The 17,817-nt window shown below is 48.7% G+C and overlaps 1 protein-coding gene across 3 annotated transcripts in view; it reads right to left on the reverse strand.

The window, feature by feature from the left end:
* Nucleotides 1-17,817, reverse strand: part of ERICH3 (glutamate rich 3) — an 88,830-nt gene that overhangs the window by 30,613 nt on the left and 40,400 nt on the right. For all 3 annotated transcript variants that reach the window (XM_072129054.1, XM_072129055.1, XM_072129056.1), the window contains exons 7-10: nucleotides 16,545-16,742; nucleotides 15,953-16,133; nucleotides 14,194-14,380; nucleotides 10,934-11,241 (exon numbers count right to left, since the gene is read on the reverse strand). In XM_072129054.1, coding sequence (XP_071985155.1) covers nucleotides 10,934-11,241; nucleotides 14,194-14,380; nucleotides 15,953-16,133; nucleotides 16,545-16,742 — 874 coding nt within the window. The remainder of the gene's footprint in view (nucleotides 1-10,933; nucleotides 11,242-14,193; nucleotides 14,381-15,952; nucleotides 16,134-16,544; nucleotides 16,743-17,817) is intronic.

Raw genomic sequence — 17,817 nt, forward strand, 5'->3', positions numbered from 1 at the left:
AAAAAAAAAAAAAAAAAAAAAAAAAAAAAAACGGGTGTGGGATGTGATCTGTGTGGGGTGGTTTGTTATTAGAGGGTGTGGGGTGGGTTTATGTATATTTATGGTCATTTATGTTTATTTGTGGGTGTGGCTTGTGTTTGTTATTGGTTTGGTTTAGGATGTAATAATCGGTTGGGTGGGGGTTGTGGTATTTGGTGTTTATTCATTTTGGTGTATTGTAAGTTATTATTTTTGCTAGGTATGAATGGGGCTGGACCAGCAGGTAAGATATTGTATATAGTTTGTATATATTGTATATAATTTTTTGTTTGTATTGTTATGTTTTTTACTTTTATATAAAATAAAAGATCTACAGGATGTAACTCAGGATCAGTACAGGATAAGTAATGTCATGTATGTACACAGTGACTGCACCAGCAGCAGAATAGTGAGTGCAGCTCTGGGGTATAATACAGGATGTAACTCAGGATCAGTACAGGATAAGTAATGTCATGTATGTACACAGTGACTGCACCAGCAGCAGAATAGTGAGTGCAGCTCTGGGGTATAATACAGGATGTAACTCAGGATCAGTACAGGATAAGTAATGTCATGTATGTACACAGTGACTGCACCAGCAGCAGAATAGTGAGTGCAGCTCTGGGGTATAATACAGGATGTAACTCAGGATCAGTACAGGATAAGTAATGTCATGTATGTACACAGTGATTGTACCAGCAGCAGAATAGTGAGTGCAGCTCTGGAGTATAATACAGGATGTAACTCAGGATCGGTACAGGATAAGTAATGTCATGTATGTACACAGTGACTGCACCAGCAGCAGAATGGTGAGTGCAGCTCTGGGGTATAATACAGGATGTAACTCAGGATCAGTACAGGATAAGTAATGTCATGTATGTACACAGTGACTGCACCAGCAGCAGAATAGTGAGTGCAGCTCTGGGGTATAATACAGGATGTAAATCAGGATCAGTACAGGATAAGTAATGTCATGTATGTACACAGTGACTGCACCAGCAGCAGAATAGTGAGTGCAGCTCTGGGGTATAATACAGGATGTAACTCAGGATCAGTACAGGATAAGTAATGTCATGTATGTACACAGTGACTGCACCAGCAGCAGAATGGTGAGTGCACCTCTGGGGTATAATACAGAATGTAACTCAGGATCAGTACAGGATAAGTAATGTCATGTATGTACACAGTGACTGCACCAGCAGCAGAATAGTGAGTGCAGCTCTGGGGTATAATACAGGATGTAACTCAGGATCAGTACAGGATAAGTAATGTCATGTATGTACACAGTGACTGCACCAGCAGCAGAATAGTGAGTGCAGCTCTGGAGTATAATACAGGATGTAACTCAGGATCAGTACAGGATAAGTAATGTCATGTATGTACACAGTGACTGCACCAGCAGCAGAACAGTGAGTGCAGCTCTGGGGTATAATACAGGATGTAACTCAGGATCAGTACAGGATAAGTAATGTCATGTATGTACACAGTGACTGCACCAGCAGCAGAATAGTGAGTGCAGCTCTGGAGTATAATACAGGATGTAACTCAGGATCAGTACAGGATAAGTAATGTCATGTATGTACACAGTGACTGCACCAACAGCAGAATAGTGAGTGCAGCTCTGGAGTATAATACAGGATGTAACTCAGGATCAGTACAGGATAAGTAATGTCATGTATGTACACAGTGACTGCACCAGCAGCAGAACAGTGAGTGCAGCTCTGGGGTATAGTACAGGATGTAACTCAGGATCAGTACAGGATAAGTAATGTCATGTATGTACACAGTGACTGCACCAACAGCAGAATAGTGAGTGCAGCTCTGGGGTATAATACAGGATGTAACTCAGGATCAGTACAGGATAAGTAATGTCATGTATGTACACAGTGACTGCACCAACAGCAGAATAGTGAGTGCAGCTCTTGAGTATAATACAGGATGTAACTCAGGATCAGTACAGGATAAGTAATGTCATGTATGTACACAGTGACTGCACCAGCAGCAGAATACTGAGTGCAGCTCTGGGGTATAATACTGGATGTAACTCAGGATCAGTACAGGATAAGTAATGTCATGTATGTACACAGTGACTGCACCAGCAGCAGAATAGTGAGTGCAGCTCTGGAGTATAATACAGGATGTAACTCAGGATCAGTACAGGATAAGTAATGTCATGTATGTACACAGTGACTGCACCAGCAGCAGAATACTGAGTGCAGCTCTGGGGTATAATACAGGATGTAACTCAGGATCAGTACAGGATAAGTAATGTCATGTATGTACACAGTGACTGCACCAGCAGCAGAATACTGAGTGCAGCTCTGGGGTATAATACAGGATGTAACTCAGGATCAGTACAGGATAAGTAATGTCATGTATGTACACAGTGACTGCACCAGCAGCAGAATAGTGCGTGCAATCTCATTCTGCTGTGTGCTACTGAAGGGTGTGGTTGTGTGCTGCTGAGCTCCTGCACCACCTGGAGCAATCTCCATCCACCCAGGCCTGCTCTCTCCTCCCCAGGGAGGGAGTGGGTTCTGTGGGATGAATCCTGCAGGAAAATCCCAGGCTTCTGCCTCCCGGACCAGGCCGGCGGGGGGCAGGAGAAACCAGTTACCGGCCAAAGCAGAGGGGGTAAGAAGATCTGCCCGGAGCCAAGGACGCAGCGATGTGACCTCGGCTGCCACCCCCAAGACCCAGGGAAGCCGCAAGGTCTCCGGAACACAGAAGATCAAGGCAAGTGACATCAGCCTGAGTGCTCCTCCTGGAAAGCTGGATGTGTGTGCGGGAAAGCTGGGTGGTTCAGCTGGAAAGCTGGGTGCTCACGGAGGTGTGCAAAAAGCATGGGGTGATCTTAAGGCCCGGGAGTCTGCTTCCATCTATGGCTCCCGGATTGCTGAGCACCTCCGTGAGTACGAGGAAGCTGGCAAGGCGATGAATAGGCTCCAGGAGGAGATAAGGGAGACCTTGGCCCTAGCGGGGGTGGCCACTAAGAAGAAAAAGTCTGACTTTCTTACCACCATAGACAGACTAAAAGCCGAGGTCACCGCTCTGCAGGAGAAGCGACATCTAATCCGCGAGCACAGTGGTCCGTTCCGTGAAAAGTTGGAGAATGACGCCCGGTTTGATGACATGCGCCAGGAGAAGCTGAGAAAGCTGAAGGGGCTTCAGATCCAGGCGGATGATGGCGATGATGAGGAGGATGAGGAAGACCTGCCGTGTCCGTCTGGTGGCCTGCACCAACACCAGCAGGCCTCGCACGACAGGCTGCCTGCGGAGCAAGCGCCATTACCATCAGGCTGCGGCTCTGCCAACCTGGAGGAGGAAAGTGATGACAGCGGCCAGGGGGGGGCGCTAATGGCTCAAATACGTCAGCTCGAGTCCCCAGTTCACCTCCAGAACTTTTCCTTTGGTGATGAGATCCCGAGTGACGACCAAAAGAGGAAGAAGACGAGACCCAAGAAGACCAAGGCGTCTCAGGAGGTGAATCTGGTGTTTCGTCCCCTCCCTGTTCCCTCCGGGCGGGCAGCAGTGCCAGCCTGTCGTGTAGGCCCCGTTGCCCAGCCCAGCACGAATCCTGCAGTGGACTCGGTGCCAGGGTGCGGGGAGATTGCAAAGCCACGTTCTATCATGGCGCAGAGCACCAGCCTTGTTTGTAGTAGCAAGGATGGTGCAGGGAAGGCATCGGCCGAAAGGCCGGACAGTGAGGGCGATCCAGCAGGTCCTGGTACTGTGCGCTGCCCCCCAGTGGGAGGGGGGGGTGGCCCTGTGCCAGGGGCAGTGGCGGTGGCTCCTGTGGCCCCTAGCACTGTGGCTGCATCTGGCTCCGGTGGGCAGCGGCAGTGTGATGGGGCTGCTGGGGCTTGTGGTGCAGCGCCTCCCAAGAATCCTGCAGAGAAAGGCGCAGGAAAAGTGTTGTTTTGCATTGGATCATCAGACCCTGGAGAGGGCACAAAAAGACTGTCCGGAGTCTGCAAGGGCAAGTGGCCTCTTGCATCCAGCGAGCAGCAGAGCAGAAATATTAAAAAAACTACTGGACAACAAGGGGTTAATGCCAATGAGGCAGAGGGCACCTTTAAGATCGGGGTTGGAGCTGCCTCTTCTCAGGCTGTATCAGCTATGGAGGTGGCTCTACCCCCAGTGCCCAGTGACGCCGAGGCAACCCCAGGTCCTCCTGGCCCAGCTGGTGTGAGTGATGCAAGGAAGCGAGGCAGTAATGTATATAGTGTGGTGAATGTGGGGGTGGTGAATGGTGCTGAGGGGGGTGATCCTGTTGTGCGTGCTGGACCTTCTGCACCCCCAGTGGTGGCCGCTCCTATAAGGAGCTATGCGAGTGTCACCGCTGGGGCAAGTGGGGTTAACTCCTTGTCTCCTGACTCTGGGAACAGCGTTTTGCAAAGGCGTCTTCTGGAGGCTCTCAGGAGAGGGGAAAAGTCAATCACTGTAGAGGGGAGAGATGTTGATCTGTCCTTCTGGACAGACAGGCATGGCCTGGCAGCCTTCCAAGAGAAAAGGGGGGGAGAGACTGTATGGTCTTTACCCACAACCGGGCCCGGAGCTGCCCGTAGGAATGTGGTTCGTCTTCGCTGGAGGGGCAGTGACGCATGCCCACCCAGGTCAAGGGTGGTGGAGCTCCTCCTGAAGATGAACTTCAGGGCTAGTGACATCTTTGCCCTGATACATCCTTATGGTACTCCGGAGTTCGATGTCAGCTTTGTTCGGCCGGAGGGCTTAGAGCTCTTCTGGTCGAATTATGAGCTGGCAAAGAACGAGCCCGCATGGCGAGACTTTGCTGTGCAAGCAGTGTCTCGCCAAAACGCAGTCAAGAAGGTGACCGTTTTGACTCGTAACGAGTCACTTTCTTGCATGGACATCATGACGTGGCTAAGTCGTTATGGCGAAGTAGTTCAGGTACCTCAGAAAAACCGCGATGAATTTGGCATTTGGTCTGGGGCCTGGACCTTCATGATGAAGTTGAAGTGTTCAGGCGGCACAGTCGCCCACATTCCTTCTTCAGCCTTTCTTGGGCGGGACAGAATCCTGATTTTCTACCAGGGGCAGCCGAAGGTCTGTCACAGGTGCGGTGACCCCACACACTTTAGCGCCAGCTGCCAAGTGCAGAAGTGCGCTTTGTGTGGTGGGCTAGGTCATCTCGCTGCATCCTGTAAGGACATTAGGTGTAACCTGTGTGGTGAGCTCGGTCACCCTTTCAGCCGTTGTCCTCGCTCCTTTGCCAATGCGGTTGTGACCCCAGTGGAGGAGAGCCATGAGGTTGCTTCTGCTGGGGAAGGTACCAGCAGAGGTGGAGGAGCTGAGGGGCCTGTGAAGAAAAGTAAGAATAAGTCACCTTCTCAGTTGAGGCGGCTTGAAGCCAGACAAAAAGGGAGAGAACTGGGGAAGCCTCAGGTTGCTGGGGTGACCCTGGGTCCTTCCTCAGAGGCTGGTCTTGCTACTGAGGCCCTGAGGGATGATGAGTTGGATGAGGAGGTCAGGAGGATGGAGCGCGAGAAAGGTGCCATGTCCTCCACGTCCTCCCATTATGAGAGTATGGATGAGGATAACAGGATTTGGCTAGAAAATAAGCGCAAGCAGAAAAAGAAAAAACGCGGTGTATCTAAGGTACCTAAGGAAGGGAAAACTTCCTCCCCTCTGGTTGAGCTTTCCAACCGGTTCCTCACCCTCGATGAGATCGCCTCCTCGGAAGGAGAGGCTGAGGGTGGGGTTCTGGAGGTGGCGGCGGAGCAGCCTGCAGGGGGCGCCGAGTCTCTATCCTCTGGGGAAGCTGGGTCCTCAGAGTGGGAGACTGACTCAGAGTCAGGAGACAAGGACGAAGGAGAGGGTGGTCCGGGTGGGTCCTTGGGGTCCAATAATAACATGGACACCTCGATTTCGTTAAAAAGAAGTTGCCCCAATTCTGAAGGGAAAAGGGAAAAGGGATCATCCTCAGAGGACAGTAGAGGGAAGGGAGGTAGTAAGAAAAAAGCCGTCTAGCTCAATCACTCATGATGGCGGCACCCACTCCGTTGACGCTGGCGTCCATTAATGTCGCCAGCATTAAGTCTGATGCGGCTAGATTTGCGGCCTTTGATTTTCTCGGCCGCGTTGAAGCCGACATTTTATTTTTGCAGGAGACCAGGTTGCCAGATTTGGCGGCCGTGTTTAAAGCTAAGAGGGAATGGAGACACGGGCCTTCCTATTGGTCTCTTGCGGCCGAGCCGTATAGCGGAGTGGCGGTCCTTTTTACCGCACCGGTAGAATGCCGACGAGTTATTGAGTTAGAAATGGGGAGGTGCCTGATCCTGGATGTCCTCATGAAGGGACAAGAACTTCGTCTTATTAACATCTATGGTCCCCAGTCCAAGTGGGACAGGAAGTGTCTCTTTATGAGGATCAAGCCCTACCTTTTTACAAGTCGGCAGGTGGTCTTTGGAGGGGACTTCAATGCTGTCACGAGGTCCCAGGATAGGGGAGGTTCCAGAGACAAGCTGACTTATGATAGCGTCGCTCTTAATAGCATAGCTAGTGAGGCTCGCCTGGTGGATGTCCACATCCGGCACACCCCAGGCCACGCGGGGTTCACCTATTATAGGGGTAGCTGTAGGTCTAGAATAGACAGGTTTTATTTAAAGGAGGAAGCCATCTCTTCAGCAGTGTCCGTTGTTGAGGTGGAGTTCTCCGACCACTGTCTAATTTTGTTTTCTCTGAATGTTACAGAGACCCCCCGGATGGGAAGAGGCTACTGGAAGCTCAATTCGTCTCTCCTGGAAGAAGCGGAGATCAGACAATCCTTTGAGGACTTTCTTCAGAGCCAGGTACCATTGCTGGGCCTTTGTAGCAGTAAGTCAGAGTGGTGGGAGATGCTCAAGAAAAGGGTGGCGAGATTCTTCCGCCAGCTCTCGAGCCTCAGGAGCCTGGACAGGTACCGCCTGTATCAGGGCCTGAGGAGGAAACTCGAGCACCTCGTCTCGACTGGAGGTAGTCGTGAGGACATCTCCAGAGTGAAATCCTTGCTAAAGAGGTCTCAGTACGATAGACACGCATCTTTGGTTTTTGAGAGGGATTACGGGAAATACCGCTCGCCCGACCCTTACAGAAACTGCAAGATGTCAGTGAATGGTAAAGTTGTCACAGGACTGGTTGACAGTACGGGATCCCTGAAAAGGTCCAGATCAGGGATTCTGGAGGTCGTCAGATCCTTCTACTCACACCTCTTGGGCAGGAAGGATCTAGATCGGGATGTGATGTCGGCTTTCCTGGCTGAAACTGTCCCTGAGCCAGGAGTAGACCCCTCTCTTGATGTTTTGACAGAGATGATCAGGGAAGAGGAAGTCAGCCGGGCGATTGAAGGGCTCGCCCTCAAGAAATCGCCAGGTCCGGATGGCTTAACATCCGAGTTTTATAAGACCTTTAAGGACGCCTTGGTTCCCCTCTTGACTGAGGTATTCAATGAGTGTCTTTCCTCGGGCGCTCTGCCGAAGTCAATGAGGAGGTCTGCCCTGATCATCCTGTCAAAGGGTAAGGACCGATCTCGTATTGAGAACTGGCGTCCCATAGCGCTTCTCAATGCGGACAGAAAGGTTTTGGCAAAGGTGCTGTTTAATCGGCTGGTGCAGTTTGCGCCACGGCTCCTTTCGGGGACCCAGCACTGCTCTGTTCCAGGCCGCAGTACATTTAGTGCTGTGCTTTGTGTCCGGGAGGCAGTGGAACAGGGCAGGGCTGGTAACTGGAAGGGGTACTTGCTGTCCTTGGACCAGGCAAAAGCGTTTGATCGGGTTAACCACGAGTACCTCTGGTCTGTCCTTCTGAGGTATGGCCTGCCGGGGGAGTTTGTCAATTGGCTGAAAGTTTTGTACGCAGGGGCAGAGAGTTTCCCGCTTGTGAACGGTTGGATTGGCCGCTCTTTTGAGGTTGGGTCTGGTGTTCGCCAGGGTTGTCCTCTGAGCCCACTTTTATACGTGTTCGCGATTGACCCATTCCTTAGGAGGGTTGATCGGGGGCCGTTAGTGGGAGTCGGGATGGACCGGGCAGCACCGGAAGCCACTCTAAGGGTGGTAGCGTACGCCGATGACGTCACCGTTTTTGTGTCCTCGAGAGGGGAGGCGCAATGGGTGATGTCAGAGGTTGACCGCTACTCAGAGGCTTCTGGGTCCAAGATCAACCGGGATAAGTGTGAGAGTCTCTGGCTGGGAGAGGGGGATCTAGGCTTTGATCTCCCGGACACTCTTCCAGGGCCCCAAGACTCTGCCAAAGTTCTCGGCATCGAATTCGGCCAGGGGGATTACCCCATGCAAAACTGGGACGGCAGGCTTAAGATCGCCGCTCAGAAGGTGGACCAGTGGAAGGGTTGGTCTTTGACCCTCAGAGAAAGGGTAAATCTGATCAAAACCTACCTGCTCCCATTGCTGATATATCTGGGCAGTGTATGCATGTTGCCAGAACCCCTCTGGACTCGGGTCTACAGTCTGTTCTTCCAGCTGTTATGGGGGAATAGGCTGAACCTAATCAAGAGGGAGGTTACTTACCGCACGAGGAGACAAGGAGGGTTGTGTATGGTCAACCCTGTGGTATTCCTAGTGAATACCTTTCTTAAGATCAATATCGCCAACCTCTGGAAAGAGAGGGCTCCTCCGTGGGTATACTCCTGCAGGGGATGGTTTCGGCCTTTCTTCCAGGAATGGGAGACAGGAGGGCAAGTGAAGGATCTTCGCACACCGCATGGGCATCTTCCGGCTTACGCTACCCCGGTTCTGAAGGTGATTCGCCGGTGGGGTCTGGGAATGTGGGAGATCAGGACCATGTCGAGGAAACTCCTTGACAAAAGGGTTCTGTTGACCCATTTCCAGAAGCCTCTGGCCCTCAGGGATTGCCCAAGTCGGGATCTTGGGGTGGGTTTGAGTTTATTGAATTCCATCAGGATCCCCTTGAAGTTTTGGGACGTGACTTGGCGCTGCTTCCATGGAAAGCTGTGTGTGAGGGACAATCTGAAGTGTAGGAGCTCTGAGGAAAGGGGTTGTCCCCGGGAGGAGTGCGGTGGCCTGCTGGAGAGCATGGACCACTTCCTGCTTCAGTGCCCCTTTAACACAGAGGTGTACAACCGGGTGGGCGCTTCCATCCATTGGCCCGGGTTGGCTGGTCTCTCCTATGCGGAGTGGGCCTATGGAGCATTCAGAGGCCTGGGTGGCCGGGACCGCTGCACGTTATTCCTAGTTAGCCTAGTGGTCAGGTACCACACGTGGAACGCACGGTGTTTAGTATCGACGCAGCGTAAAATCCTCCCGGTGGATGAGGTGGTTAGGAACATTCTGGGTGACCTGGTGAAGGTGCGCTCTCTGGAGTATGAGAGGCTGGGCACGGGGAGGGCCTCTCTCCTTTGGAGGGGGTTCTCCTTTAGTGTCCCTTAGTCTGTCATCTCCTCTCCTGGTGTTGGGCTGAAGCTGACACTGTAGATTTTTGTTTTGTATCTGAGGTTATAGTGATGTAGGGGCTTGCAGGCGCCGAACCTGGGCTTTATGTGGTTTTGATATATGTTGATATGTTTAATGTGTTTGTATCTTGTGTACAGTGTGATATAGTTATATGTAGTTATAGTTAATGTGTATATAGGTTGGTTGGTTTTGGGGTGTTGGTGTTAGGGTGTTAGGTTGGGAGGGGGGTGGACGGGACTTGGACTGTACGATCCTGGGCACTGGTCTGGACTATATAACGCGAACTTTGGACGTTAGACCAGTGTCTGGGGGGGGAGGGTGATGGGCGTGGGATTTAGTTAGTTATATTTTAGGTTATTTAATGTTATTAATGTTATTTCCGTTATATTCATTGTTATTTCTGTGTTTATTTATTGTTTATTTATTTATGTGTATTTTGATATATAAAAAAAAAAAAAAAAAATAATAATTTAGGTGGTGGGACTGGGTGAAGGTTTTGTTTATTCTTATGCTGAGTATGTGGTGTGTGTGTGTGGCTGGGCCAGGAGGTTTTGTAAGTTTATTTTCGTTTATATTTGTTCTTTTGTAATTCTTTTGCCAGAAGTTATGGCTTTATTTATGTTTATTATTGTTATGTTTTTCACTTTTATATAAAATAAAAGATTTACAGGATGTAACTCAGGATCAGTACAGGATAAGTAATGTCATGTATGTACACAGTGACTGCACCAGCAGCAGAATAGTGAGTGCAGCTCTGGGGTATAATACAGGATGTAACTCAGGGTCAGTACAGGATAAGTAATGTCATGTATGTACACAGTGACTGCACCAGCAGCAGAATAGTGAGTGCAGCTCTGGAGTATAATACAGGATGTAACTCAGGATCAGTACAGGATAAGTAATGTCATGTATGTACACAGTGACTGCACCAGCAGCAGAATAGTGAGAGCAGCTCTGGGGTATAATACAGGATGTAACTCAGGATCAGTACAGGATAAGTAATGTCATGTATGTACACAGTGACTGCACCAGCAGCAGAATAGTGAGAGCAGCTCTGGAGTATAATACAGGATGTAACTCAGGATCAGTACAGGATAAGTAATGTCATGTATGTACACAGTGACTGCACTAGCAGCAGAATAGTGAATGCAGCTCTGGAGTATAATACAGGATGTAACTCAGGATCAGTACAGGATAAGTAATGTCATGTATGTACACAGTGACTGCTCCAGCAGCAGAATAGTGAGTGCAGCTCTGGAGTATAATACAGGATGTAACTCAGGATCAGTACAGGATAAGTAATGTCATGTATGTACACAGTGACTGCACCAGCAGCAGAATAGTGAGTGCAGCTCTGGGGTATAATACAGGATGTAACTCAGGATCAGTACAGGATAAGTAATGTCATGTATGTACACAGTGACTGCACCAACAGCAGAATAGTGAGTGCAGCTCTGGGGTATAATACAGGTGACATTTGTACAATTTACCATCCTTGGCCTCATCGTCGGCTTCATATTCGTCCGTCTTACATTCCTTATTCTCTCCTTCCTCCTCTTCTTCTCCTTCTTCCTCATAGTCCATAGTTGATTTATCCTCGTTCTTCTCTTCATCGTCCTCACAGTTGGAGCTTGTATGCTCCTCCTTATTGTCCACTTCATCCGGGTACCTGGGGCTGCTCTCGTCCTGAGGTCCTTCCTCCTCCTCCTCCTCCTCCTCCTCCTCGCTGTCCCTCTCCTTTATCTTGCTCCTCGGGGGAGGTGACGGCTTCTTGTCCAGGCCCATGGAGATGATGCATCTGGGGGTGGGACACATAATGGTGACATCCTGATACATCTGAGTCTATTCTGTGATACTTTGTATCTGTTGTTGCTTCACTAGTTTTCTCCTATAACCAGGACCCCCCAGGAGATGCCGAGCCGTCACTTGTCTGGGACCCTCTGACTATCGCTGTTCTGGGGTATAATGGGCGCAGGAGCTGATGGAATCAGTGGGATATCCTATAGTATTAACTACATGGGGACCTGCTAATGGGCTCCATCACTGTCATTACTATGGGGGCACCGTGTCTATCACTGCTATGGGGGCACCGTGTCTATCATTGCTATGGGGGCACCGTGTCTATCATTGCTATGGGGGCACCGTGTCTATCATTGCTATGGGGGCACCGTGTCTATCATTGCTATGGGGGCACCGTATCTACCATTGCTATGGGGGGCACCGTGCCTACCATTACTATGGGGGCACCATGTCTATCATTGCTATGGGGGCACTGCATCTACCATTGCTATGGGGGCACCGTGTCTATCACTGCTATGGGGGCACCGTGTCTAGCATTGCTATGGGGGCACCGTGTCTATCATTGCTATGGGGGCACCGTGTCTATCATTGCTATGGGGGCACCGTGTCTATCATTGCTATGGGGCACTGCATCTATCATTGCTATGGGGGCACTGCATCTACCATTGCTATGGGGGCACTGTGTCAATCATTGCTATGGGGGCATCGCGTCTATCATTGCTATGGGGGCACCGTGTCTATCACTGCTATGGGGGCACCGTGTCTATCATAGCCATGGGGGCACCGTGTCTATCATTGCTATGGGGGCACCGTATCTACCATTGCTATGGGGGCACCGTATCTACCATTGCTATGGGGGCACCGTATCTACCATTACTATGGGGGCACCGTGTCTATCATTGCTATGGGGTCACCGCGTCTATCATTGCTATGGTGGCACCGTATCTACCATTGCTATGGGGGCACCGTGTCTATCACTGCTATGGGGGCACCGCGTCTATCATTGCTATGGGGGCACCGTGTCTATCATTGCTATGGGGGCACTGCATCTACCATTGCTATGGGGGCACCGCGTCTATCATTGCTATGGGGGCACCGTGTCTATCATTACTATGGGGGCACCGTATCTACCATTGCTATGGGGCACCGTGTCTATCATTGCTATGGGGGCACCGTGTCTATCATTGCTATGGGGGCACGTATCTACCATTGCTATGGGGGCACCGTGTCTATCATTGCTATGGGGGCACCGTGTCTATCATTGCTATGGGGGCACCGTGTCTATCATTGCTATGGGGGCACCGTGTCTATCATTGCTATGGGGCACCGTGTCTATCATTGCTATGGGGGCACCGTATCTATCATTGCTATGGGGGCACTGTATCTACCATTGCTATGGGGGCACCGTGTCTATCATTGCTATGGGGGCACTGTATCTACCATTGCTATGGGGGCACCGTGTCTATCATTGCTATGGGGGCACCGCGTCTATCATTGCTATGGGGGCACCGTGTCTATCACTGCTATGGGGGCACCGTATCTATCATTGCTATGGGGGCACCGTATCTATCATTGCTATGGGGGCACCATATCTATCATTGCTATGGGGGCACCGTGCCTATCATTGCTATGGGGGCACCATATCTATCATTGCTATGGGAGCACAGTGTCTATCATTGCTATGGGGGCACAGTGTCTATCATTGCTATGGGGGCACAGTGTCTATCATTGCTATGGGGGCACCATATCTACCATTGCTATGGGGGCACCGTATCTATCATTGCTATGGGGGCACAGTGTCTATCATTGCTATGGGGGCACCATATCTATCATTGCTATGGGGGCTTGTATCTACCATTGCTATGGGGGCACCGTGTCTATCATTGCTATGGGGGCACCGCGTCTATCATTGCTATGGGGGCACCGCGTCTATCATTGCTACGGTGGCACCGCGTCTATCATTGCTACGGGGGCACCGCGTCTATCATTGCTATGGGGGCACCGCGTCTATCATTGCTATGGGGGCACCGTATCTACCATTGCTATGGGGGCACCGTATCTACCATTACTATGGGGGCACCGTGTCTATCATTGCTATGGGGGCACCGCGTCTATCATTGCTATGGGGGCACCGTGTCTATCACTGCTATGGGGGCACCGTATCTATCATTGCTATGGGGGCACTGTATCTATCATTGCTATGGGGGCACCATCTCTACCATTGCTATAGGGGCACCGTATCTATCATTGCTATGGGGGCACCATATCTATCATTGCTATGGGGGCACCGTATCTACCATTGCTATTGGGGCACCGTGTCTATCATTGCTATGGGGGCACCGCGTCTATCATTGCTATGGGGGCACCGTGTCTATCATTGCTATGGGGGCACCGTGTCTATCATTGCTATGGGGGCACCGCGTCTATCATTGCTATGGGGGCACCGTATCTACCATTGCTATGGGGGCACCATGTCTATCACTGCTATGGGGGCACCGTGTCTACCATTACTATGGGGGCACCGTATCTACCATTGCTATGGGGGCACCGTGTCTATCATTGCTATGGGGGCACCGCGTCTATCATTGCTATGGGGGCACCGTGTCTATCATTGCTATGGGGGCACCGTGTCTATCATTGCTATGGGGGCACCGTGTCTATCATTGCTATGGGGGCACCGTGTCTATCATTGCTATGGGGGCACCGTGTCTATCATTGCTATGGGGGCACCATGTCTATCATTGCTATGGGGGCACCGTGTCTATCATTGCTATGGGGGGCAGTATGACCGTCTTATCACATGGTAAATGTGGCTGCCATTATGGTGTCTATGGGATTCCATGCCGGGGTATAAAGTGGGGTACATGCCCCCCATAAATAAGTAGGGTTCCAGTCCACAGACAAGCCCATTGAGCAGCTTCTGATAGTAGAGCGGTTCTATGGATTGTACCTGTAGCACGGAGATGCGCCCTCAATATTCATGAATCCGAAATATCCGTTTTTGCCCCCGAGCCGCGCTCCCTTGCGGTGCTTGTACTCGCAGCACGAGCTCAGCCGCTCCACCTGGATCCCATTAATGTAGAAGGTCAGGCTGAAGGGGAAACCGCGGTGACGTCTGGAGACCAGGCTGAAGCTTTCTGCAACAAATCCAGAGCGGGTCAGAACCTGCAGATCTACAGGAGGATTAGTCCAATTTATACCAATTACCACTGATCCGAATATTCCCAGCTCATAGACACTGACACAGGGGGCGAGATCCCAAATATCATTAACTCTTTATAGTGAGAAGAAAATAAATCATCACTATAGAGGTCACATCTTACCTACAGTGTCACCAGAACTCCTACAGCTTTACTTCCTGTGTATAATATACATTTTGTCCATTGTAAGAGCTTATTGATAGCTTGTTTTTTGTAGGACGAGTTTTACGTTTTCATCAGTGTATTATTCAACTTTTGTTACATTTTATCAGTGACGATGGGAATCACATGGGAACGCAACGGCAAAGGGGGGATACATTTATTTATTTTAACATTGTAAGAGCTGCCTGATGGCTTGTTTTTTGCAGGGCGAACTTACATTTTGCATTGGTGTAGCCCTTTATGTTGGAGGTTGTGCAACCTTTGTTCCATTTCATCAGTGAAAGTGTGAATAACATGGGAGCGCAATGGAAAAAGCTGATTAATTAATTTATCTTAACATTGTAAGTTTGTAAGAGCTGCCTGATGGCTTGTTTTTTGCAGGGCGAACTTAAATTTTAAGTGAACTATTAAATTTTTTGTGGTGTATCTCTTTCTGTTGGAGTTTATGCAACTTTTGTTTCGTTTTATTGGAGACATTGGGAGAGAAGGCATAAAAATCACCCCTCCGCTCCCCCAATATCCTGACTTCTCTGGCCCACACATGTTTTGAGCGTGTCGGTGGCCGGGGTGTGAACATTCTGGCCGCTGCATTTACTATACTTTTAATAAATACAGGTGCCGGAGCACCAGCGGGGTAAATTTTAGGAATGGCATCTAAAACCTAAATTCCCCTCAATGTGGATAACATGAGAATACAATAGAAAATGGCGCTTCATTTCTTTATTTTAATATTTTTAGACACTTTTTAGCGGGGGACGAAATCCTGCATTTCTCCTCACCTGACCTGATAGAGTAAATAGCCCCCTCCCCCTTATACATTAGATGGTCTCCCCGTCCGGCCATCGATGCAGCTGACACTAATGTCTGTACAGGCGGTCCCCAGGTTACGTACAAGGTCCGGAGGTTTGTTCTTAAGTTGAATTTGTATGTAAGTCAAAACTGTATATTTTATAATTGTAGATCCAGACCAAAAAAAAAATTGTCCCAGTGACAATTGGAGATTATAAATTTTTTTCTGTAATGGGACCAAGGATTATCAATAAAACTTCATTACAGACACCTTACAGCTGATCACTGCAGCCTGGGCTATAGTAACATCCAGAGAGGTCACCAGAGGTCACAGTGGGCAGAGGGGTCCGTCTGTAACTATGGGTCGTCTGTAAGTCGGGTGTCCTTAAGTAGGGGACCACCTGTATATATGTTGTGACCATAGACTCCAATGGACAATGCAGTGTGATCACAGCCGCCATCTAGTGGAGGAAATCTAAACTGCAGCTCATACTGAAGCCACTTGAGCCGCTCCTTGCAGGTATTATCCCCTGTATATGACCCATCCCTTCCCCTCACCGTCCTCCAGGAGCCTCCCTCTATAGACGCAGAGGTTTTCCCCCCCGCAGTGTTGCTGGAAGACCTTGATCTCGTCCCTGTAGTCGCTATCTTCATGTGATAGATGGACCTTCTTGCCCAGGTAGACCATAGTGATCTTCACGTTACTGTGCAAGGACGTTTTGTGAAATTTTCCTGAGTCCTAGAGAGAAGGGGAGATAAATCAGTCCAATCCTCCAGTAAATCACCGCAGCAGTGGGCACCAGCATCACAAGGCGTCACCTACCAAGTCCGGTCCAGGGAACTTTAATAATCGAGTTCTGCTCCTGTCTATTGCTCTGAGGATTTATTTATTGTCAGTCTAAAGGATAAATCCTGATAAACCCGGGACATCACTCATAGATCCAGGCACCAGGACTGTGGGATCTTATTATATGTGTTATCCATCGCTTTCTGCCTTCTATCAACTTTCAAAATTATGCTAATGGGGGGATTATCAGAGGACAATGAGGAAACTCTGTCTGCCTGCAGCCACCACTAGGGGGAGCTTCTATGTGTACATAGTAATATGTTATCTATGATATAAATCTCTGTCATAGAACTTTCTTCTTACCTTCATAGGGACATCATTAGGGGCGGTGGTGGGGCGATAGCGCCTCCCTCTGGACGATGTGCTCATGGTCTGTTTATTGTGCTTCTGGGGAGGTGGTGGAACAGGAATCACAAAATTGTTGATGATAGGAAGTCGATAAGGAGATATTCCCACCGCGCTGTCAGTGCTGTGCATGATCCGCAGGATCTCCTTGTCTGCCTGAAAGACGGAGGAAACCCCAGAGGATAATACAAAGACAAAGCGACTCGTCTGATGTTACTTTACTTATCTTTCTATTTACCTCATATCCAACCCCTTTGTGTGTATTTATCTCCTATCTATCTATCTATCTATCTATCTATTATCTATCTCCTATCTATCTATCTATCTATCTATCTCCTATCTATCTATTATCTATCTCCTATCTATCTATCTCCTATCTATCTATCTATCTATCTATCTATCTATCTCCTATCTATCTCCTATCTATCTATCTATCTATCTATCTATCTATCTATCTATCTATCTCCTATCTATCTATCTCATATCTATCTATCTATCTATCTATCTATCTATCTATCTCCTATCTATCTATCTATCTATCTCCTATCGATCTATCTATCTCCTATCTATCTATCGATCTATCTATCTCCTATCTATCTATCTATCTCCTATCTATCTATCGATCTATCTATCTCCTATCTATCTATCTATCTCCTATCTATCTATCTATCTATCTATCTATCTATCTATCTATCTCCTATCGATCTATCTATCTCCTATCGATCTATCTATCTATCTCCTATCTATCTATCTATCTCCTATCTCCTATCTATCTATCTATCTCCTATCTATCTATCTATCTATCTCCTATCTATCTATCTATCTATCTATCTATCTATCTATCTATCTCCTATCGATCTATCTATCTATCTATCTCCTATCTATCTATCTATCTCCTATCTATCTATCGATCTATCTATCTCCTATCTATCTATCTATCTCCTATCTATCTATCTATCTATCTATCTATCTATCTATCTATCTATCTATCTATCTCCTATCTATCTATCTATCTCCTATCTATCTATCTATCTATCTATCTCCTATCGATCTATCTATCTCCTATCGATCTATCTATCTATCTATCTCCTATCTATCCATCTATACTCATTTGAAATATATAGAAAGTATTGATAGATATGGGATAGATATATCTATATCTCATGTATATCTCTCTATCTATCTCCTATATATGTCTATACTCTTCTATCTATGGGGCAGCGCTAACGAT

The sequence above is a fragment of the Engystomops pustulosus genome, chromosome 10 (genome assembly GCF_040894005.1).
Source record: "Engystomops pustulosus chromosome 10, aEngPut4.maternal, whole genome shotgun sequence".
Classification (NCBI taxonomy): domain Eukaryota; kingdom Metazoa; phylum Chordata; class Amphibia; order Anura; family Leptodactylidae; genus Engystomops; species Engystomops pustulosus.